The following is a 24,487-nucleotide window of genomic DNA, read 5'->3' on the forward strand; positions in this document are numbered from 1 at the left end:
ACACACACACACCAGTCCTTTAAGGTGCACACACACACACCAGTCCTTTAAGGTGCACACACACACACACACCAGTCCTTTAAGGTGCACACACACACACACACACCAGTCCTTTAAGGTGCACACACACACAAACACCAGTCCTTTAAGGTGCACACACACACACACCAGTCCTTTAAGGTGCACACACACACACACACCAGTCCTTTAAGGTGCACACACACACACACACACACACCAGTCCTTTAAGGTGCACACACACACACACCAGTCCTTTAAGGTGCACACACACACACACACACACACCAGTCCTTTAAGGTGCACACACACACACACACCAGTCCTTTAAGGTGCACACACACACACACACCAGTCCTTTAAGGTGCACACACACACAAACACCAGTCCTTTAAGGTGCACACACACACACACACACACACCAGTCCTTTAAGGTACACACACACACCCCCCCCCCTCCTGCCAGTTCCTGGGGATAGTTCAGTTGGGTTCATGTTGCAAATGACTTTGGGTGATTATGGAACTGCAGAAGTTTTCCTCAGTAAAGAGCAAGTGAAGGGGCTGGGCTTTAGAGTCAACAGCAGATCGGGCTGTTAAAGCCTAATGAAAATGGATAGTTGTGGCAGTGTAAAAAGGGCGTCTCTTTAATAACGATGAATGTTTAGCCTTTTCTATAAATACCTGATTAAAGACATATACCCCACTGGTGAAGTTAACTGTTCTGGTCCGTAAATTACTTCATTAAATTTTCCATGGACGCTTTAATCTCCTGCTGTGTGTGTCCTTGTGTTCATGCGAGTGTTTGTTGTGTGTATGTGTGTACATGTGTGTGTGTGTTTCTAGGCGTTGCCCTATGTATGCCTGCTCATAGCCATGCTGTTCTTCATCTACGCCATCATCGGCATGCAGGTGAGTAGAGAGAGAGTAGTAGATGAGTTTGCGTACGCCTGAAACACGTACATTTGGCTGCCAGTGCAGTGAGAATATTTCACTTGATAAGATGTCTTAAAATGATGTGAAGTTATCTTAAATTAAGTCACTAGATAAGCCATTTATACTTGAAGTAAGGCAAATAAGATTCAAATCAAAACAAGATTATTACACTCAGTTAGATGTAGCGTTTCGGCAATGCTCCCCCCCCCCCCCCCTCTCCCCCAAATAAATGGACCCAAACTGATAGCTCATTTAACAGAGGCTATCACATCTCCTAAACTAATCGCATAATGAGATTGCACCCCATACAGTAGATCTGTTTATTATTGTAAATCAATATTCATTTAATCTTCTGCTAAACGGGGTTCTGTTTCAGCTGTGTGAAGGAGCCCCTCTGAATGAGATTGGGCTCCGCCCACCTTGGGTGACTAAACTCGCACTCACTCCGGCACGCCGCAATCATAGCAAAATGGAAACTTAATCTACCTCATAAAACAAGATTTGAAAATTATATTTAATCGACATTGTTTGGGATGGGTTTCGTTCAGTGGTAGAGCACTTGACAAGATAACGCGGTCCCATGTTCAAATCCCCCTGTACATAGCTTTGGATAAGAGTCACTATAAAAGAGATCATCATTTTATTTTAATCAGGTTTTCCTATCGAAATACTTAACCTTAGACACCCAAGAGAGACTGTGCAGCACAGGTGTTGCCAGATGTCTCCAGAGTCAATATCTGGACGTACATCCAGTTGCCATTGCCAACAATCAATTAATGTTCATGTTCTCTTTCAGGTGTTCGGCAACATTGATCTGAACGAGGAAACGGCCATCAACCACCACAACAACTTTCAGACCTTCTTTCAAGCTTTGATGCTCTTGTTCAGGTGAGTGGAAATCTGGCAGCTTTGTCAGTTGTTTGTGTGTGTTTCTTTACAAGTATGTTTACCTGCATTTGTTCACGGGCGTGTGTGTGTGTGCCTCAGGAGTGCGACAGGAGAGGCTTGGCATGAGATCATGCTGTCTTGTCTCAGTAATCGAGCGTGCGACAAGCTCTCTGGCTCTGGGGGGAAGGAGTGTGGCAGTGACTTTGCCTACTTCTACTTCGTGTCCTTCATCTTCCTCTGCTCCTTCCTGGTCAGTGTGGCTCAGGACAAGCTCACTGGAAAATTACAACTATGACAAAACTAAAAACTTCAGATGAAACTAAAACATCTAGTTTAAAACGACACAAAAAAAAGACTAAAAACGACAAAGTGTACTTTCTAAACTACTCATGCATATCCATACATTTCCTGTTGCTTGCTCGAAGTGGACTACATTTCCTGTTGCTTGCTCGAAGTGGACTACATTTCCTGTTTCCCGTTTCATGACTTCCTCACTGTGGCCATGCAGATGCTGAACCTGTTTGTGGCGGTCATCATGGACAACTTTGAGTACCTGACCAGAGACGCGTCCATCCTGGGCCCTCACCACCTCGACGAGTTCATCCGCGTCTGGGCAGAGTACGACCCCGCTGCCTGGTAGGTCCTCCACCTCCCCCCACCCCCCTCCGCACTCCACCCTTCAGAGATCTCCCCCCGCCCTCCCCCCGCCCTCCCCCCGCCCTCCCCACGCCCTCCCCACGCCCTCCCCACGCCCTCCCCCCGCCCTCCCCCCGCCCTCCCCCCGCCCTCCCCACGCCCTCCCCCCGTCCTCCCCCCGCCCACCTTTCAGACACAAACAGAGAGAAGCAGAGTCACCCATGTGGTTTCCACCCACGGAAGGTTCCAGCAGGGTGACCCGGAACCCTGTGAAGTCCGCGGATTCCGTCTTAGCGGGAGTGAGTGACGTTAAGCCAGAGCGTGGAGCGAGGAGCGGGGCCCCGTAGGCCCGCTGATGCATGTAAATCCAGCGTACCGCTCGCCTGGTCTGCAGCCTCTAAGCTGACGGGACTAAAGCTGCTGTCTGTCACTGAGGAGGGGAGAGGGAGCTGTCCTCGGTGCTAGAGAGAGGGAGCTGTCCGTAGTGCTGGGGAGAACTTTATCCCTCTCTGTCTGAGGTACTTAGTCAGGGAGAGGGAGAATTGATGAATATTTTATTATTAAATAAAAACCCAAATGAGAAGTTTTCTGAGGAAGAGGCTGAGCTGTGGCTAGGGGGAGAGGGGGAGGTTTGGAATGAGTTGTGCGAGGCCTAATGAGGGGTTTTATCAAAGTGACAGGAAGTGGGATGCCGCAGAGCACAGGAGGAGGGGGGGGGGTAGAGTGGAGGGGGGATGGAATGTGGAGGGAGGGGGAGATGGAGGGTAGGTAAAGATGGTGGAGGGCTGGTGGAGGTGCAGGTGGAGGGGAGGTGGAGATGGGAGGGTAGGTAAAGATGGAGGTGGAGGGCTGGTGGAGGTGCAGGTGGAAGGGAGGTGGAGATGGAGGGTAGGTAAAGATGGAGGTGGAGGGCTGGTGGAGGTGCAGGTGGAGGTGGAGATGGAGGGTAGGTAAATATGGAGGTGGAGGGCTGGTGGAGGTGCAGGTGGAGGGGAGGTGGAGATGTAGGGTAGGTGTTTACTCCTCTCAGAACAGCTGCTCTTCCTGAGGTCTGCTCTGACAGACTGAGGTCTCCTCTCACAGCCTGAGGTCTCCTCTGACAGACTGAGGTCTCCTCTCACAGCCTGAGGTCTGCTCTGACAGACTGAGGTCTCCTCTCACAGCCTGAGGTCTGCTCTGACAGACTGAGGTCTCCTCTCACAGACTGAGATCTCCTCTGACAGACTGAGGTCTCCTCTCACAGCCTGAGGTCTGCTCTGACAGACTGAGGTCTCCTCTCACAGCCTGAGGTCTCCTCTGACAGGCTGAGGTCTCCTCTCACAGCCTGAGGTCTGCTCTGACAGACTGAGGTCTCCTCTCACAGACTGAGGTCTCCTCTCACAGACTGAGGTCTCCTCTCACAGACTGAGGTCTCCTCTAACAGACTGAGGTCTCCTCTCACAGCCTGAGGTCTGCTCTGACAGACTGAGGTCTCCTCTCACAGACTGAGGTCTCCTCTCACAGACTGAGGTCTCCTCTCACAGACTGAGGTCTCCTCTCACAGACTGATGTCTCCTCTCACAGCCTGAGGTCTCCTCTCACAGACTGAGGTCTCTCACAGACTGAGGTCTCCTCTCACAGTCTGAGGTCTCCTCTGACAGACTGATGTCTCCTCTTTCAGCCTGAGGTCTCCTCTCTCAGACTGAGGTCTCCTCTCACAGTCTGGGGTCTGCTCTCACAGACTGAGGTCTCCTCTATAAGTCTATACCTTCACATGACAGCATCTCTATCACGTTATCCAGTATAGCTTCCCTGTTCCTCGCAGCACCGACAGGTGGGTTATATCTGTCCACTGGGGTCCTCCAAAAGCTGCTGCTGAAACATGTTTTGTTGATGATAATTGAGTGGAAATGCCGTTTCCAGTTCTAACCCTTTTCAACCATTTCCTGTTTTGCAGCGGCAGGATTTGCTATCAGGATATGTACAAAGTGTTGCGTTTTATCTCCCCTCCTCTGGGCTTAGGCAAGAAGTGCCCAAGTGCTGTGGCCTACAAGGTTTGCTATCCCACACACACACACACACACACACACACACACACACAGGGGGACGACTGCTCCGAACAACACGCACACCTCTCGCAGCTAACCGCCCGACGGGTAACCAAGGCAACGGTGGGGGAAACAACGCCTTCACATTAGCCGGGATTTAATCATCAAGCTGTTATGACGGTTATTTATAGACGTCAAACGGTCGCTGGGAATAACGGTTCGGTTGTTCCGTCCGAACCAGTGACACAGGCGAGGGAGGCGTGTGCTTTGTTTTTCTGACGGCCGTCTTGGTTAGCCGTGACCCTCCGCAGACAGAAGGTGTTTCTTAGCATGTGGAAACGGCAGATGCCTGATCTGAGCAAGGAGAAACCCCCCCCCCCAACATAAACTCCATTTTCTCATGATCCTCCATCCCCATTTCTCCTCAGGAAGCCCCTCCCCCTCCCGCTGCACCCTGGGATGCATCCGTTTCCGGAGCGCGGACATGGATGACATCTGACCCCCCCACCCTCCTCTCCACGCTCCCGCCAACAACCCTGGAAATCTCAATTAAAGCAGATTTCTGTTTTGTCATTTTCTCTCTTTTTTTTTGTGTTCGTTTCTTGTTTTATACCCGTTCTCTCTTCGTACGGCCGACCTCCGCCCCCTCCCCCGTTATCTGACCTGGACCCCACCTGGCCCTCTTCTCTCCGCCCTCGCCCTCTTCTCTCCGCCCTCGCTCAGCGGCCGCATGACCTACCTACACATGTACAAGATGCTCTTGCACATGTCCCCTCCACTAGGTCTGGGGAAGAAATGTCCCTCCAGGGTCGCTTACAAGGTACAGCTCCTCTCCTTCCTCCCCTCTCCTCTTCCTTCCCCTCTCCATTCACACTTCTACCCCCTGCCTCTCTTGCCTCCACCCCTGCCTCTCCTGCCTCCACCCCTGCCTCTCCTGCCTCCACCCCTGCCTCTCCTGCCTCCACCCCTGCCTCTCCTGCCTCCACCCCCGTCCTCCCCTCCCACCTGCCTTGGTACCTCGGGGCTCCTGTCAACATGTCACCGTGGAAACCTGCCGGCCTACATCGCTGTCTCGTTGCTCTTTCTGTCTGTTTGTCGAGTTCCTCGTCTCCCCTCTCCCTCCGCCCAGCGCTCTCTCTAGCTGCACTAAAACCAAACACTCGCATACGTCTACAAGGAGAAGAATCTCCGTTAAAACTGTCCAAAGGACACACATCTGTAACATCTGATCACACCGCCACGGGCTGCGCCGTGGTCCAAATCAAACTAACCCCATTTTCCCCAAATAACATTTGTAGACGACAGCCTCACGGGTCCAGGTCAGTGGTTTAGATGCCTGAGAAGGGGTCGAGTCCTCAGGTAGGACCCGGGACGTTTACTTGCGAGCGTGTGGGTTAATAGGGTCGTCTCTGGAGCGTGCACAGCTGTCTGGACGAATCAGGGTGAAGACAGCCCCCTGCCCATGCTTGGGATGAAAGCGTCTGCCAAGCGACTAGTTGGGTCTGACGTGTGTGGTGTCTCCAAATATAACTCCTGCTTTTGAGCGATGAATTGACAGGCTGCGACGAGAGAAAGAGAGGGGGGGGGGGGGGGGGGGGGGCTGTGAGAACAGCAGTGCACTGGAGCGAGTGCTAGCCTTTTTCTTTTCTTTTTTTTTTACTCATCCTTTCTCTCTCTGTGTTTTTTTCAGTCTCTTTTTCTTTCTTCTACCTTCCTTTCATCCTTTCTTTCTTCCTTCTTGGTTGCCGTGGTAGAGTGTCCATCTCAGCTTCCCCCCTGATGAGCATTGTTCTTCCTGTGTGTCATCATGTCCTCAAAGCCTCCATTTTCCACTCTGGCCGCCAGCTTAGTTCTACAATCCCTGTTAAATGGTCATTCTTGTTCCCCTGCTGTGATCTTTCATGCCTCCCACTTGTGTTGGTGTGTGCGTGTGTCTCTGTGTTTGTGTGTATGCATGCCTGTGTGTGTGTGTGTCTATGTCGGTGCATATGTCTGTGTGTGTGCTTGTGTGTGTGATGGCATGCCTTGTCCTACTCTCTAGTGCAGGGGTGTCAAACTCATTTCGCATCGTGGGCCACATACGGCCTAGGGAGATGTCAAGTGGGCCGGACCATTAAAATTATACCATACTCTGCTATAAATAACCAAAATATCATGTCTTTCTTCTGTGTTATCTAGTTTAATTGATATAAAGACCATATCGTATAAACTCCGTCCAACCGCTTTAACAAGTAATGATCTCTTCGGTGGTGTAGTTGGTTAAAGCGTTGTACGGCTACATATTGTTAATGCGAATCTGGGATCCCAAGTTCGCGCCCCAGTCCAGTGAATCTCGTACGATATTCTTTAACTTTTACTGTGAGAAAATGACATAATTCTAAAGGCCTACGGATGTATCACAACATTTTAATGTGTGAGCACTAATATCAGATCAAAATGAACACATGTAGCCTTAATTAAATATTGAATAACGTAGGGTAGTCTACCGTCGGAGACAACCACTACGCCTCATTCAGCCAGTTTAAACGGCTGCTAGATGACGCTGTTCATTTTCAAAGCGCCGATAGTTCGGCTCTTTGGGCCGGCACAATCCGGAAGAAACCACCAAAGCTTCACAAGGCATCGTTCGCCCATCCCTAGTAGAGACCAAGGTATTAATTGATACCGTCTGCTGTTTTCAGTCTGTCTCAGTGATGCGGCTTGTCTTCTACTCTGATGGAAAGAGTGCGCCCCTTAGCGGATAATCCATGAATTACAGCGAATTAAAAATATTAATTCCATGTCTTTTATGCATTTTTTCCACTTTCAAATTATCCTGCGGGCCTGATCGAACCTCCTTGGGGGCCGGTTCCGGCCCGCGGGCCGTATGTTTGACACCCCTGCTCTAGTGGATGAATCGTGTCAGACCTAGCATGGATAGGGACACCTCCTCCCCTACGCCTCCATCCTACTCTCTCCATCTCCCCCTCCCTCACCCCCCTCTCTCCCTCCTCTCTCCCCCCTCTCTCCCCCCTCCCTCTCTCTCCTCTCTCCCTCCTCTCTCCCTCCTCCCTCCCCCCTCCTCTCTCCCCCCTCCCCCCCCCCCTCCCTCACCCTCCTCTCTCCCTCCTCTTTCCCTCTTCTCTCCCTCCTCCCTCCCCCCTCATCTCTCCCCCCTCCCCCCTCCTCTTTCCCTCTTCTCTCCCTCCTCCCTCCCCCATCCTCTCTCCATGGACTTTCATCCCTCAGTACAGCCCATAAGAACAGCATGGAAGCATGAAGACATGCTGTTCTACTGGAATATAAGGAATGAAACATGTATATATACTGTGTGGGTACAATATCATATATATGCTATACTATATGGATACTATCTATAGTATACATACATACATACATATACATATACACACACACATATATATGTATATTTCTATATGTACAGTCGCAGTGTAGCGTGCATGAAGAGTCAGTAGCGTAGCATGGTGTTCCAGACCTGTGGGTTCTCACGTTCCTGCATGTGGATGTGGGGGCTCTGGGAGTGCTTGGTGCTTGGGGTTGTAGAAAGCCCTGTGTGCTGTACAGTAGCTTCCACCAGCCCTGTCTGCTGTACAGTACCTTCCACCAGCCCTGTCTGCTGTACAGTACCTTCCACCAGCCCTGTCTGCTGTACAGTAGCTTCCACCAGCCCTGTGTGCTGTACAGCACCTTCCACCAGCCCTGTGTACTGTACAGTACCTTCCACCAGCCCTGTGTGCTGTACAGCACCTTCCACCAGCCCTGTCTGCTGTACAGCACCTTCCACCAGCCCTGTCTGCTGTACAGCACCTTCCACCAGCCCTGTCTGCTGTACAGCACCTTCCACCAGCCCTGTCTGCTGTACAGCACCTTCCACCAGCCCTGTCTGCTGTACAGTAGCTTCCACCAGCCCCACAACACTCAAGGCACATACTCCAGGGAACAGGAAACAAACTCTTCACAGACGACCAATCAGTTCTTTGACCTAGGTGTGTTTTGATTGGCCACTTCGATCTCCTCGTTCTCTCTTCAGCGATTGGTCAGGATGAATATGCCCATCGCCGACGACAACACGGTGCATTTCACCTCCACCCTGATGGCTCTGATCCGCACCGCTCTGGAGATCAAGCTGGCGTCAGGTGAGAGCTTGAACTACAGGCCCCACAATGCACCTGGCCTGTCATGTGTGTGTGGTGGTAATGGGGGGGGGGGGGGGGGGGGGGGGATAGGGCGGGACGTTAGTGGGAATGCTGACGGGTGATTGGTGGAGGTGTGATGTTTCTGGGGCTGTCTGCAGGGGTATTGGCCCAGAGACTGTGTGACGCTGAGCTGAAGAGAGAGATCTCCAGAGTCTGGCCAAACCTTCCACAGAAGACTGTCGACCTACTGGTTACACCCCATAAACGTACGTACATGTGTGTGGGTGTGTGTGTATAGCTGTGTGTGTGTGTGTGAGAGAAAGAGACAAAGATGGTGACTGACTGTAGTGCTAGACTATTTCCAGGAGATTCTATCATCTTGTGTAAAGCCCTCTGGTCCTGAGGGTTAATGTCCAGCGGGAATCTGCTCCAATTGGAGGTTGACCCTCAGATTCCACCTCTCCTGTGAGGTCAACTCTATTTCTGTTTAACTCTCAATCACACGCGCGCACACACACATGCATGCACACACTCACTCACAGACGCACACACTCACACGATAACAGACTCTTAAAGACGGGCCTTCCAGGGAGGAACGTCTTCTCCCCAGACTGTGGTGCTCCTCTGGTGCCATCTAGTGGTCACACGGAGCAAATGATCATCTAATAATAATGTGGTCATCTGTACAGTATGTACAGCATATACAGTGCCCTCCAAAAGTATTGGAACAGTGAGGCCAATTCCTTTATTTTTGCTGTAGACTGAAAACATTTGGGCTTGACATCAAACGATGAATGTGAAACCAGAGATCAACGTTTCAGCTTTTATTTCCAGGTATTTACATCAGGATCTGATGCACAAATTAGAAAATATCACCTTTTTGTTCGAACCCACCCATTTGTCACGTGAGCAAAAGTATTGGAACATGTGACTGACAGGTGTGTTTTGTTGCCCAGGTGTGTCCTATTACATACATTATTCAATCAATAAATACCACTGAATGTCTACACTCAGGTTCAGATTGGGTAAGATAGGTTTTGTCTATGCAGACTGTATTCAGAGGTGAAAACAACATGAAAACCAGAGCGCTGTCTTTGGGTGAAAAACAAGCAATTGTGAGTCTTAGAGAAGATGGAAAATCAATCAGAGCCATTGCAGAAACATTGGCCATAGCCAGTACAACCATTTGGAATGTCCTGAAGAAGAAGAAAACTACTGGTGTACTAAGTAACAGACGTCAAACAGGTAGACCAAGGAAAACATCAGCAGTTGATGACAGAAACATTGTGAGAGCTGTAAAGAAAGACCCTAAAACAACTGTTAGTGAGATCAGCAACAACCTCCAGATGGCAGGAGTGAAGGTATCACTATCTACTGTTCGCAGAAGACTTCATGAACAAAGGTACAAGGGCTACACCAGAAGATGCAAACCACTCATTAGCAAGAAGAATAGGAAGGCCAGGCTGGAATTTGCCAAAAAGTACAGAGATGAACCTCAAAAATTCTGGGACAAAGTTTTATGGACTGATGAGACAAAGATTAACTTTTACCAAAGTGATGGAAAGGCTAAAATTTGGAGAAAGAAAGGAACTGCTCATGATCCCAAACACACAAGCTCATCTGTGAAACACGGTGGAGGTAATGTCATGGCTTGGGCTTGCATGGCTTCTTCTGGGACGGGCTCATTAATCTTCATTGAGGATGTAACACATGATGGCAGCAGCAAAATGAACTCGGAAGTCTACAGAAACATTTTGTCTGCCAATTTAAGGAAAGATGCAACCAAACTGATTGGCAGAGCCTTCATCATGCAGCAAGATAACGACCCAAAACACACTGCCAAAACAACAAAGGAGTTCATCAGGGGCAAGAAATGGAAGGTATTAGACTGGCCAAGTCAATCTCCAGACTTAAACCCTATAGAGCATGCATTTTACCTGCTTAAGAGGAGACTGAAGGGAGGAACCCCACAAAACAAACAACAACTGAAAGAGGCTGCAGTGAAAGCCTGGGAAAGCATCAAAAAGGAAGAATGCAAAAGTTTGGTGACGTCAATGGGTCACAGACTTGCTGCAGTTATTGAAAGCAAAGGATTTGCAACTAAATATTAAGTCTTATTCACTTAAATATGTTTTAAGTATATCTGTTCCAATACTTTTGATCACATGACAAATGGGTGGATTCAAACAAAATGTGATATTTTCTTAGTTGTGCATCAGATCCTGATGTAAATACCTGGAAATAAAAGCTGAAACGTTGATCTCTGGTCTCACGTTCATTATTTGATGTCAAGCCCAAATGTTTTCAGTCTACAGCAAAAATAAAGGAATTCGCCTCACTGTTCCAATACTTTTGGAGGGCACTGTACATTCAAATATAAATACATTATTGGGAGTTAGTTGGCTGAGCGGTTAGGGCATCGGGCTAGTAATCTGAAGGTTGCCAGTTAGATTCCCGGCGGGGCACATGACGTTGTGTCCTTGGGCAAGGCACTTCACCCTACTTGCCTCGGGGGAATGTCCCTGTACTTACTGTAAGTCGCTTTGGATAAGAGCATCTGCTAAATGACTAAATGTAAATGTAATTATTGGAAAGGTATAACATTTTCTCCTACATTTTGTGTCAGTTCAACCCTGATGAGTTTGAGACATCAGAGAGTAGCATTGCGATGTGATCAACACATCTACAAATGATGTCACAGCTGTACACAGCGGGGCGATGTGTACCATGTCTCCCCCTCACCTGCCTCACCTGCCTCCCCCTCACCTGCCTCCCCTCACCTGCCTCCCCCTCACCTGCCTCACCTGCCTCCCCCTCACCTGCCTCCCCCTCACCTGTCTCCCCCTCACCTGCCTCCCCCTCACCTGTCTCCCCCTCACTTGCCTCCTCCTCACCTGCCTCCCCCTCACCTGCCTCACCTGGCTCCCCCTCACCTGCCTCACCTGGCTCCCCCTCATCTGCCTCCCGCTCACCTGCCTCCCCCTCACCTGCCTCACCTGGCTCCCCCTCATCTGCCTCCCGCTCACCTGCCTCACCTGCCTTACCTGCATCCCCCTCACCTGCCTCACCTGCCTCCCCCTCATCTGCCTCACTTGCCTCCTCCTCACCTACCTCCCCCTCACCTGCCTCACCTGCCTCCCCCTCACCTGCCTCCCCCTCACCTGCCTCCCCTCACCTGCCTCCCCCTCACCTGCCTCACCTGCCTCCCCCTCACCTGCCTCCCCCTCACCTGCCTCCCCCTCACCTGTCTCCCCCTCACCTGCCTCCCCCTCACCTGTCTCCCCCTCACTTGCCTCCCCCTCACCTGCCTCCCCCTCACCTGTCTCCCCCTCACTTGCCTCCCCCTCACCTGCCTCCCCCTCACCTGCCTCACCTGGCTCCCCCTCACCTGCCTCACCTGGCTTCCCCTCATCTGCCTCTCGCTCACCTGCCTCCCCCTCACCTGCCTCACCTGGCTCCCCCTCATCTGCCTCCCGCTCACCTGCCTCACCTGCCTTACCTGCATCCCCCTCACCTGCCTCACCTGCCTCCCCCTCACCTGCCTCACCTGCCTCCCCCTCACCTGCCTCACCTGCCTCCCCCTCACCTGCCTCTCCTGCCTCCCCCTCACCTGCCTCCCTCTCACCTGCCTCACCTGCCTCCTCTGTCTGCAGACAAGGAGCTGACAGTGGGGAAGGTGTACGCCGCCCTCATGATCTTCGACTTCTACAAGCAGAACCGAGCCAAGAGGCTCCAGCAGCAGCAGGCTCCAGGGAGCATGCAGGTACGGCTTGCCCACCAACAGGCCCTCTGGCTGGGCACAGTCTCACAGGGGGGCCCTAACCCTGGGGGGTAGGTTCACCCCTGCCCCAACCCATCACCATCCCTCCTCAGCTCACTGCCACTGTGACCTTTGACCTTTGTTTCCCTGCAGAGACCAGGGGGATCCCTCTTTAGACCCATGCTGCCCCTCACCCACATACAGGAGCAGGACACGCCCCTCTCAGCCTCCAGGCCGACGCCCCCCTCGCAGCCTGAGGCCCCGCCCACCACCACCTCGCTAACCAATGGCAATGCAGTGTGAGTGGCCGACGTGAATGTGCAATGTTTTCACCTTCTAATATTTGAGGGAATAAATTAGTCCTAGGAACACAAGTACACAACCCATACTTGTTGTGGCCCGTTGTACCGATAACTGTTATGTCCTGTGTTCATCCTGTGTGTCTTATGTCCTGTGTTCATCCTGTGTCTGTGTGTGTGTTCATCCTGTGTGTGTGTGTGTGTGTGTTCATCCTGTGTGTGTGTGTGTGTGTGTTCATCCTGTGTGTTTTATGTCCTGTGTTCATCCTGTGTGTCTTATGTCCTGTGTTCATCCTGTGTCTGTGTGTGTGTTCATCCTGTGTGTGTGTGTTCATCCTGTATGTGTTTGTGTGCAGAACAAGCCAGACAGGTGCCATAAAGGAATCAGAGGATGCCAGCAACTTTACAAAACCTCAGGTAGGAGACGAACGGCTCGACTCTCAAAGAAGCGTTGTTTCTTGTATCTCAACACCTGATGTATTTCCTGTTACCTTAGAATGACACGCAGGAAACACCTCTACTCTCCTGATTAACACGTTCGGCCAAACCATTTCCTTCCGTATGTAACCTTAGCGATCGCTGTGATTATGTAGTAACGGCGACGCAAGTCTTTCTAAAGCACTGTCACTGTCAAACAATCGTATGGCAGATAGATTCCAGCCTCAAAGCCTCATTCAACAGCAGCCGCTAGGGACACCTGCTGGTGAGGATCATTTAGAACAGCCCGAACGACTAGAGATTCGCTTTTGCCGGGCGCTTGGCGTGTTCAGTATCAGACGCGAGTACCAGCTGCCTCAGCCCGCAGCGTGCCCTGTGGCGTGTGCTTGCTGTCGCAGGAATCTGCGGAGACGAGTCAGCTGGAGAACGATTCCGACGCGGAGGGCTTCCCCTTGGAGGGCCATGGCAGAGCTGCATCAATGCCCAGGCTCAACGCTGAATACTACGTAAGCTCTGCCTGTCTGTCTCTCGGTAGATCTCTTTCTACCTCTCCCCCTCTTTCTCTGTCCATCTTTCTGTCTCTCTGTCTCTCTCTCTCTCCATCTTTCTCTCTTTCTGTCTCTTTTTCTACATTCCTGTCTCTCTCTCTGTCTGTCATTCTTTCTCTCTCCCTCCTTCACTGTTTCTCTTTGTCTCGATATTTCTGTCTCTATATCTCGTTTTCTTTGTTCCTTTATCATGTCCTTTTCTCTCCATCTCACTGTCTCTCTGTCTGGCATTCTCAGATTCTGGCATCTGACTGGCATTTTCTTCCTCTATCTGACTGTCTCTCTCTTCCTTTCCTCCACATCCCCTCTCGCCCCCCACCCTTTCTCTCCATCTCTTAACCTCTGTCTGTCTGTCTTATTATGTATCTTTCTCTCTCTTTTCCTCCCTACCGTGCCCAGTTATCTGTGCTCAGATCAGATAGCTTGCACCTGTCAGGCCCAGACCAATCAGCATCAGGACTGTGTCGTTGTGGACCATAGTCTGCATGATGATACAACTCTCCTATTACCTTCAGAGATGACAGTGGACAGTCTAACAGCCATCGCTGAGAGGAAGCTGCTGGACGGGTGCAGGAGAAGAGGAGGGAGGGAGGAGGGAGGGAGGGAGGGAGGGAGGGAGGGAGGGAGAGAGGGAGAGAGGGAGAGAGGGAGGGAGGGAGGGAGAGAGGGAGAGAGGGGAGAGAGGGAGAGAGGGAGAGAGGGAGAGAGGGGAGAGAGAGAGAGAGAGAGAGAGGGAGAGGGAGAGGGAGAGGGAGAGGGAGAGGGAGAGGGAGAGGGAGAAGAGGAGGGAGGGAGGGAGGGGAGGGGAGGGAGGGAGGGAGGGGAGGAGGGAGAGAGGGAGAGAGAGGGAGAGAGGGAGAGAGGGAGAGAGGGAGAGAGAGAGAGAGAGAGAGAGAGGAGGGAGAGAGAGGGGTGGGGGGGAGAGAGAGAGATGGGGGAAAGAGAGAGAGAGAGAGAGAGGAGAGAGAGAGAGGAGAGAGAGAGAGAGAGAGAGAGAGAGAGAGAGAGAGAGAGAGAGGGGTGGGGGAGAAAGAGAGATGGGGAAAGAAAGAGAGAGTGGAAAAGAGAGAAGGGAGGTATGAGCAGGGCAGAGAGAGACTGGATAGACAGGTAGAGACAGACTGGATAGACAGGTAGAGAGAGACTAGGATAGACAGGTAGAGACAGACTGGATAAAAAGGTAGAGACAGACTGGATAGACAGGTAGAGGACAGACTGGATATGACAGGTAGAGACAGACAGGATAGACAGGTAGAGACAGACTGGATAGACAGGTAGAGACAGACTGGATAGACAGGTAGAGAGAGACTGGATAGACAGGTAGAGACAGACAGGATAGACAGGTAGAGACAGACTGGATAGACAGGTAGAGAGAGACTGGATAGACAGGTAGAGACAGACAGGATAGACAGGTAGAGACAGACTGGATAGACAGGTAGAGACAGACTGGATAGACAGGTAGAGACAGACTGGATAGACAGGTAGAGACAGGACAGGATAGACAGGTAGAGACAGACTGGATCGACAGGTAGAGACAGACTGGATAGACAGGTAGAGACAGACTGGATAGACAGGTAGAGACAGACTGGATAGACAGGTAGAAGAGAGACTGGATAGACAGGTAGAGACAGACTGGATAGACAGAGGGCAGAGAGAGAGCTGGATAGACAGGTAGAGACAGACTGGATAGACAGAGGGTAGAAATGGGATGAATAAGTGAAGCAGCCAGAGGCTAACTTGAGCAGAGGATCCCTGTAAGCTCACATCCCCTCATCCTGCTGACCTGGCAGCTGTGGGACGCCGGCAGTGCAATAACACTGGGGGGGTCTACAGCACTGCACAACACTGGAGGAAGTCCAAGCTGGCTTGTCCATGTGCGCTATTCCAGTTTTCCAATAGAGAAACTGTGTTTGAACAGGTATAAGACCATCAATTACAGTTACCTCACATTTTCTCTTTTACAGTTACAAGCTGATGCTGAATAAATGCCTTTCAGTATGCCCATCTCATCTCATTCAACACGTTCTACTACTGTTTATTGATGTCAAAACACCAGATCACACATGTTCCGGTTGTTCTGCTTATGTCACTTCCTGTTTTTAGCTCACCAGACATGATTTTCTTTGTCTGTATTGCATTCCCACAAGGTCTTACTCCTTTTACTGTCATTCCATCTATTCTGTTGTTTGTTTTCCAATATCTCCATCTTCCTCCATCTCTCCATCTTCCTCCATCTCTCCATCTTCCTCCATCTCTCCATCATCCTCCATCTCTCCTCACGGCTTCTCTCTGTCCGTGTGATTGGTCCACCTGTGTAAACCAGTGAATGCTGTTTGTCTAGCTTTGATGTCAGTCTTCCTTTGCCCCCCTCCTCTCCTCTCCTGTCTCCTCTCCTATCTCCTATATCCTCTCTACTAAAACATCTCCATATCTCCGACCCTATTTTCCCTCTCTCCTTCCTCTGTCCTCCTCTCTCGCCCCCCTCTCTCCTTCCTCTGTCCTCCTCTCTCGCCCCCCCTCTCTCCTTCCTCTGTCCTCCTCCCTCACCCCCCTCTCTTCTCTCCCTTCTCCCTCACTGCTTCCTTCTCTAACCCACCCCCTCCTCTCTCCTCACTCTCCTCCCTCCCTCCCTCCCTATTCTTGATGCCCATGGCTAATCTGTGCCCCCCCCCTCCCTCCTGTGTGTGCTGTCTGATAGCGGAGCCACCCTCGCCACGCCCCTGGGACCCACCTGGCAGTATGTACCACCTGTTTCGCCTCTCTCTCCCTCTCTCTCTGTCTCTCTCTATCTTTCTATCTATCTGTCTCTTTCTGTTCTATTGTCTCTCTTTTGTCTATCTCATGCTCCTTCGCTCTCTCTGACTATTTCTCTCTCTCTTCCCTCTCCTGCTCTCCTGCTCTCCTTCTCTATCTCTTCCCTCTCTTACTCTCCTTCTCTCTCTCTTCCCTCTCTTACTCTCCTTCTCTCTATCTCTTCCCTCTCTTACTCTCCTTCTCTCTCTCTCTCCTCCTTGTTTCCATCTCTGTGTTGGCCTCCATGTGCCCCTTCCATCCCAGTGTCCACACACTGTCCCCCTCTGTCCCCAGAGACAGGCTGTGTCTCCCCTGCAACGGATCCATTCTGTCACACACGGTCACACAGTAGCAGGAGCACAACTCCCACTAGATATTCCATACATGCAGCCATGGTAACGCCAAACACACTTTTTTGCTTCCTTGCCATCAAAGTGTCTCCTGACGTCAGTTTGTGTGTTGTACAGTGGTGGGTGTTTAGTGTTTCAGCGGGCGCTGGGTGTTGTGTGTGGGTAGGTACAGCGGTGCCAGTTTCTTACCTTTGACTTACTTTTTCTTCACTTATTTTTCTCTCTATGTCCTTGTGCTTCGTGTTGCTCAAACCACTGACTGTGGCTACCAATCAGCAATGTGTGTATGGACCCCCTGGAACAGATACTGCATACGTTCCTCTACGATGTAATTAGGATCCCACGCAAAAGTAACTTACCATCACCAAGAAAACAGCATAGTCAGTATAACAGACTGACTCCAGATCAGTAAGGAAACTCAGTCCAGAGGTCCTGGCTGTCTGTTCCAGGGGTTGTCAGCTAGATGTCATCTCTTCTGTGGCCACCAGATGGGGTGAGAACTTAGCTGACGTTCCAGACATGTTGACTGTCCAGGCAGTGACAGTCAGTCACTTAAGAATAAGGTGGGGTGTGGACACCGTGGCCTTGAAACAACACTGATGTGTGTGTGTGTAGGTGTGTGTGTGTGTAGGTGTGTGTGTGTGTAGGTGTGTGTGTGTGTGTGTAGGTGTGTGTGTGTGTAGGTGTGTGTGTCAAGGTGAGGGGGGGGGAGATCTAATGAAGCGACTGACAACCTGTTGGTTTTCACCACATGTCAGTTGAGCCGTCTCAAAGTTAGTATGGGATGCACGTTTCACACTTCCCTGCAGAAGAAGTCACTTCCTGTGACGGTCACTTCCTGTGACGGTCACTTCCTGTGACGGTGTAGAATGTTTCCAGGGCTCATGTCAACACCCCGCCTGTTCTTAGATCCCCAGCAGTTACTTCTGCCAGCTTGTGTTCTGAGGAACATGGGTGATGTTAAATAGAGCTCGACATCCAGACCTTTTATGTGTCCGAATCGCCGAGTGTTTGTGGTGGAAATGCTGCTGTGTTTTTCCTGTCAGTCTTACTGACAGGGAGTGGGTGGAACGTGGTGTGTGTGTGTGTGTGTGTGGCGATGCTTCTGGGTCTGTTCCTCCGTGTTGCTGCCCTCCTCTGGCGCGTCAACACCGTCTCTCCCTCCTCCTTACCCTCTCTTCTTCTCCCGTCCTGCCAGCCCATCGCTGACATCAGCCCCATCCGCCGCTCGGCGTCCACGCTGACCCCCCAGCGCCCCCTGGAGGTGGGTCTGGGGGACTACGCCCTGCAGCGGCCCGCCCAGGGCCAGGGGTTGGCGACAGGGCCAGGACAGGGTCAGGACAGGGCACACCACCGCCATCACCACCACAGCTGCCAGCGCCGCCGGGACAAGGACAGGAAGCAGAAGTCTCTGGATGGAGGGACCAGTGTTCAGCCTGCCAGCAGCACGGGTCAGACACGAGTTCCTGCAAACACACACATTGCAGAAAGAGAGAGGGCGAGAGAGAGACAAAAGAGAGGGAGAGAGAGGGGGGGGGGTGGGAGAGTGGGAGAGAGAGAGAGAGAGACTGAGAGAGGAAGAAGAGGGATGGTAGAGGGAGAGAGGGAGATGGGGGGGGAGAGAGAGAGAAAAGAAAAGGAGAGAGAGGGGGGGTGTGAGAAGGAGAGAGAGAGAGGAAGAGAGAGGGAAGGGGAGTTGCGGGGGGGGGGGGGTGGCTCTTGTTCCAAATTGCCTGGATGCTTAGTGGTGCAAATTCCTTAAAAGATTAAGGGTCTGTGATCGCGTTATGTAGGAAAAAAGGTCTCTGATTCCCATCCCAAAGGGTTTCAGCCAGGATTGTACGTGTCAAGCTTCCCCTCTGACTAGCAGAGACTTCGAGAGTTCCTCGAGGAAAATCTCCTTTCTGTGGGGATTAGATTTTTTGATTTGTATTGGTCGACTCTTTGTACTCTGTAGTGGAGAGTGACGGTTATGAAATACGATTTAATCTGCCCTCAAAACAACTCTTTTAGAGATTTGTTTCTGCTCCACATGCTGTGCTGCGATGTGTGAGGCACGGTTCATGTTTATTAACAGGCCGTGACTGAATGAGGCTAAACCCTCCTCTCTACAGAGAGGCTCCCAGGCTGCATCAGACAGGAACAGGGCGTTTCAGCAATCTAGTGTTCTATTGTCGTAATGGAGGTTTTGCCACATAGATAGATCTAAGTTCACACACACACACACGCTCAGACACACTCACGCATTTACACAAACACACACAGAAATGCTTACACACACATACACATTCATACACATACACACCCTTAGGCACTGCGAGAGACAGAATCTGTCTGCCCCCCCCCCCCCCCCCCCCCCCCCCCCACAAACACACACACACAAGATTGTTTGCTCTGGATGAGGTTGTGTCTCTCTCGTGTGCCCTTCACGATGCCCCAGTCAGAGCAGCCTGGTCCAGGGAGCTCTGGAAGCTACGGCCTGGGCAGCATGTCCAGCACTGGGGGGGCAGGGAGGGGAGGGGAGGTAGGAAGGGAGGGAGAGGGTGAGGGAGGGAGGGAGGGAGGGGAGGGAAGGAGGGAGAGGGTGAGGGAGGGAGGGAGGCAGGGGAGGGGAGGGGAGGGGAGGGGAGGGGAGGGGAGGGGAGGGGAGGGGAGGGGAGGGGAGGGAGGGAGGCAGGGGAGGGGAGGGGAGGGGAGGGGAGGGGAGGGGAGGGGAGGGGAGGGGAGGGGAGGGGAGGGGAGGGGAGGGAGGGGAGGGGAGGGAGGGAGGGAGGGAGGGAGGGAGGGAGGGAGGGAGGGAGGAAAAAAAAACATCACAGGAAATTCACTCAAATCATTTCAGGTCAGCTCAGTGTATTAATCCTAATGGAAATTCAAGTGTTGAGTTACAGAATAAGTCCAAACAAAGGCTTGAAAACACAAACGCAATACAAAACACACCACCAATAAAACACACAAAACAAGTACCTCACCAGGAACGTGTCTCTGCGCCCTCCAGGTTCCCCCTCCGACCCCCCGGTGGAGGGGACGTCCAGGGAGAGGGCGAGGGAGCGTGGGCGGCCTCAGGAGAGGAGGTACCACTCGGTGGCGGGGGAGAAGCAGCGGTACTACTCCTGCGAGCGCTACGGAGCCAGGGACCCCGGCCACGCCCGCTCTGCCGGGCCCAGCCGCTCCACCTCCCCGGGGGAGGGCCCCGACGCCGGCCTGCTCAAACTGGTGAGGAAGGGGGAGGGGGGCGGGTGAGAGGAGGACAGGAGACAGGAGGTGGGGAGCAGTATTTGACCACGCACATGCACACAAATCATTTCAGTGTCCCAAGAGTGTAGTGCAGTGCAGTACACATCATTGTCTTGGATTCATCTCTCTTCTCTGCTCCCATTCTTGCTCCTGCCCCCCTCCCAGCTTAAAGGAACCCCCCCAGTCCAGACCTCAGGCACCACGACACCCCGAGGCCGTCGGCAGCTGCCCCAGACCCCCCTCACTCCTCGGCCGGCCGTGGCCTACAAGACCACCCACTCCTCGCCCGTCCAACCCGCCTCCACGCCCCCCTGCCGCCTCAGCAGGGGGATGTCCGAGCACGACGCCCTGCTCAGCGGCCACGACCGATCCCCCGTGCCGGTCACCCGCATCGGCTCCGACCCCAACCTAAGCCCCCGGGCGTGGGACCGGTCTCCGCGCGGCCTCCTGGAGGAGACGGAGGACTTCCAGGACGCCGTGAGCACCCACGGAGGGCCCAGAGCCTCTCCCAGGACCGCTGCCCCGGCCTCGACCCCGGCCTTGGCCTCACAGGCGGGGGGCGCCGGGACCTCCACGGCTCCCACGCAGGGCAGGGCGGGAGTACCGAACGGGTTCCACTTCACCCTGGGGGTCAACGCTGGCGCCAGGGGCGCTGGAGGCCTTCGGGAGAGGGAGGAGGAGGACTGGTGCTAGCTAGTTTGGCGGATCTCCCCCCCACTCCCCCCCTCCCTCTCTTCATCTGCGGGATCCGAAAGCGTTTTAGCTTGAGAGTCGATGGACTCCCGTCGTGTTTTGGACGGTTGCTCGGACTGCGGGATGACGTCAGCTTTGGAGCTCTCGGAGGAGGCCGAAGGAGAAGGAAGGGTGTCGTGTACGTTTGAAAAGTACTGGACGGTACTTAAAAAGGAAGACCCTTCCTGTTTGTAGTGTTGTCCTCTCTTTTTTTAAACAAAAGACAACTTTTTTCTACTCCCTTCTTGCACTGAAATTGAAACTCGTCTCGATTGTGTGAGCGAAGTGCAGAGCACACGTTGAATCCCTGCGAGTGTTTTACCTTGGTCGGTAAAATATTTTTGTTTTAGAAGAAGATTGAAGAAAAAGAAGCCAAAATGTCTTCCTACTTTGAGTGTGGTTGGGGAGAGGGTTGGGGGCAAAGACTGTGAACTGTGTTTCGATGAGCTGAAATTACAAACCCCTCAGAATGCCAATCATCCTAGCCCGTCTGTTCCTGTGAAATGATCTGTCGCTGTCCGATCTGTTGGCCATGTATTGGAAGCAGGACTCATGAGACCAGACCTCACAATGATGAAAATGCACTATCACTCGACCCTTTTCCTTGCAGCAGAAGATCCTTTAGTATGACCTCGTTTTCTCGCTAGCTCTGAATTCGAGGCTCTAGCAGATGGACCCCTCTTCTTTAATCAGTAATGATAGGTCACTTCCTGTGACAGTGATAGGTGACTTCCTGTGACGGTCACAGGACTATATGTTTGTGTAGTTGTAGGTCTTCTGTGGTCTCATGCAGCCTGCTCACGACACGATGAACAGAATACGTAGTTGTTTTCTACGAAACTACGGTGGATTGAATATCTTTTCACAGCTTTCTTGTTTTTGTAAATGATTGAGAGTGTACAGTGGTCGGGTAGGTCAGCTCTTGCTAACACGATGCTCTGGTTGCTGAATTACCAAGTGCCTGTCATTTAAAGATGTATTATTGTACAGTTGTGATGCAGCCTGACTTGTAGATGGGACTCATGTAGAACATGGGATGTGTTATGAAGATGATATAAACTGGTTATGCATAGGAAGACAGTTATTTAAGGTTGTAACATAAAGTGAGAAGGTTGGTGGAACTGGAAGAAATTAAACCATTTGCTGGTTTTAATAGAATGAAGCATTTGTTTTCATCTCCGATGAGGGAAAAATAATGCACAAAAAAAAAAGATTTTTTTATTAATAAATATACAATTTTTAATTGATATAGTTGTAAGTAAGAGTTAGAGATCCAAAGCAAGCGATATACTGCATGCCGGGGGTCTGGACAGTATCAACGTTCGTCTGTACCTGACTAGAAACGCCTGTCGAGCTTTCTGCCTTTTTCTTCCAAAATAAACAAAACTGCCAGAAAGAGATGGTAGGAACAGACGTGTAATGGGAAAAAAGTGCCATTGTGATTCCCTCCAAACAAGGAAAGTTTCACTTTACCGTTTTATGTTTTTCTATTATTGTACTTTTGTTCTAAATTATATAAATAGATCATGTTGGGAATCCTTACCTCGTCTCTCTGAATCCCAGAGGAGGTTCTGTGCTTAAGAAAACTACCACAAAGAAGTGTGCCACCTTTGCCCGAAAATCATGGGTTTGTTTTCTTCCAGGTCTGTCTCTCCTGAGGGCAGGACTGTAAGAGGGGTCTTGCGGAGGGATTGACCCTAAAGGTCAAAGGGGTTATTCTAAATATTATCCTATCATAGGCAAAAAGGGTTGTGTTGACTGTTGCCTTACAGTAGGGCTATGCAACAAGAAGACACTCCAGCAAGCCTGTAGCTTTACCCTCTGGGAAATCCAGATTCACGCTTTAGCATGATTGTCACCAACATTTTACATTCGATTTATTTAGGAGTTGTAAATTGTACAGTGAATATAGTATAATGTGTAAAGTTATTGAAAATTACATTTAGGCACAACGGTATTGAATCTTTCACAATATGTGAAACGGGGCATTCTGAGTTAATCACGTTGACTGCATGTTCCCTGATAGAACCATGAAAAAGGTGTTTTTATTGTATTGAAACAGAAGTCACATATTTATTTTTGTTTCCTACTGTCAAATCCTGTAGGCTATAATGTGCAAATCTTTTTGATGGATAGTTAACAGGTGAATTATTAGAAATGAAATAAGGACATGTTTATGCTTCTTAGGGAGAGGTAATGTTGTAGATTGAAGGGATGTTCCCTGGCCTATAAATGTCCTTGTTTGTTTGGCCATACTTTGTGTGCGTGTGTGTGCGTGTGTGTGTGGAGGATTTGGCAGTCCCTTTGTCTGAACCATGGTCACCCCTCATCTGAACCCTTGCTCTATCAGTGTGCCACATTAGAGGCTTCGCATGTTTGTCACCACAGTACATACCTCATCTAGTTTGACATGGCTTTGTTCCTCGGATATGTTTGCATGTTTCTGTACGAAAACTATGTGCATGTGCGGAAAAAAAAAGAAAAAAAAAGTTTATTCTCATATGGTTCATCATTGGACAATGATGATGCATCTGTTTTTGTTTCTGGAACTGGAAAGAAGAAGACAAAAAAGAGCTTGAATAACAATATTTCAAACAAATGTGTAAAATCTACACCAATCCATGCTTGTGTCAGAAACGGAAAAAAACGGTTATTTTCTGAAGTTCAGGACTGACTGAATCCTTTGCTGCCTGGTGTGTTATCTGACTGGCAACCCTACAGTCATTTCTACTATACCATTACATTTTGTATTCTAGAAGTCCTTGAATAAAGATATATGAAAATTATAACAAGACTACATCTTTCACAATCTCAGTCTGGTGACAGTCTTAGTGTTCACGTTTTTATTTTATACAAATTTGCTGTCGATTTGTCTTTGTGTTATATTGTAAAATGTTACCAGGATTACCAATATCATGTTGTAATGTAGAATTTACTGTGAAATCAATGTAGACACAGTAAGTTACTGTGAAAGAAACGATACCGGGATTTCACAGCTTTTTGTTGGGTTATTTCACAGTAAAATACTCTTTTCAAATCATCCTTTGAGATAACCCAGTACATTACTGTAAAACTTGAATTGCACTTGAACTGCGCTGCATTGTGGGAGAGACAGGTGGATACAGCACGCGATAGAAGAGCTCCAAGGTACACTCACAGAAATGGCATGGTTTATTACATCTCTTTGATTTTATTTAAATAGTCATTTTCTCAAAATGTATTCATTACAATTCCTTAAAATGAGCATAAGTATTAATTCTTAAATATATCAAACATAATCAATTAAAATATACATTAATGTTTTAAATATGGCTAGCTGTGAAACAAGCAAGATTCAAAACTCGTATGAGATTGGTTTACATGCAATTTTCAGGAAGTTAAATAGTTTTGAGGTGGAAATGACGTCAGATTTCGCGCTTTACCGACCGTTTCTCATTTCCAGCATTTTACCTCAGCTCTGCCTGCCAGGATCGTGACTTTTGCCCTGTAACGGTATACTATCTGCAGTCAGCCAATTTAGCTGCTAGTCATCTCTGTGCGTACTTATGTTTTACTTGTGCCGTTAATGCCGTACTTCACTGATTTGAATAATCAAATCCAGGAAATCCGTCATTATTGCTAACATTTTTGTCTAGTTTGATAGCTAAGTCTCAATTGGTCGATGCTTTAGCTAGGGTGGCTAATTTGCGGCT

The 24,487-nt window shown here is 50.4% G+C and overlaps 1 protein-coding gene across 1 annotated transcript; it reads left to right on the plus strand.

The window, feature by feature from the left end:
- Window positions 1-18: 18 nt before the first annotated feature.
- Window positions 19-22,572, plus strand: LOC124463550 (voltage-dependent N-type calcium channel subunit alpha-1B-like). The gene is made up of 16 exons (XM_047015295.1): window positions 19-24; window positions 862-927; window positions 1,748-1,839; window positions 1,939-2,089; window positions 2,348-2,475; window positions 5,226-5,322; window positions 8,533-8,638; window positions 8,797-8,904; window positions 12,292-12,401; window positions 12,552-12,697; window positions 13,054-13,114; window positions 13,534-13,641; window positions 16,382-16,420; window positions 18,025-18,277; window positions 19,825-20,042; window positions 20,229-22,572. The coding sequence occupies exons 2-16, from the start codon at window positions 892-894 to the stop codon at window positions 20,754-20,756; spliced, it is 2,181 nt and encodes a 726-aa protein (XP_046871251.1). The 5' UTR covers window positions 19-24; window positions 862-891; the 3' UTR covers window positions 20,757-22,572.
- Window positions 22,573-24,487: the final 1,915 nt, after the last annotated feature.

The sequence above is a fragment of the Hypomesus transpacificus genome, unplaced genomic scaffold, assembly GCF_021917145.1.
Source record: "Hypomesus transpacificus isolate Combined female unplaced genomic scaffold, fHypTra1 scaffold_298, whole genome shotgun sequence".
In the NCBI taxonomy this organism is placed as follows: Eukaryota; Metazoa; Chordata; class Actinopteri; order Osmeriformes; family Osmeridae; genus Hypomesus; species Hypomesus transpacificus.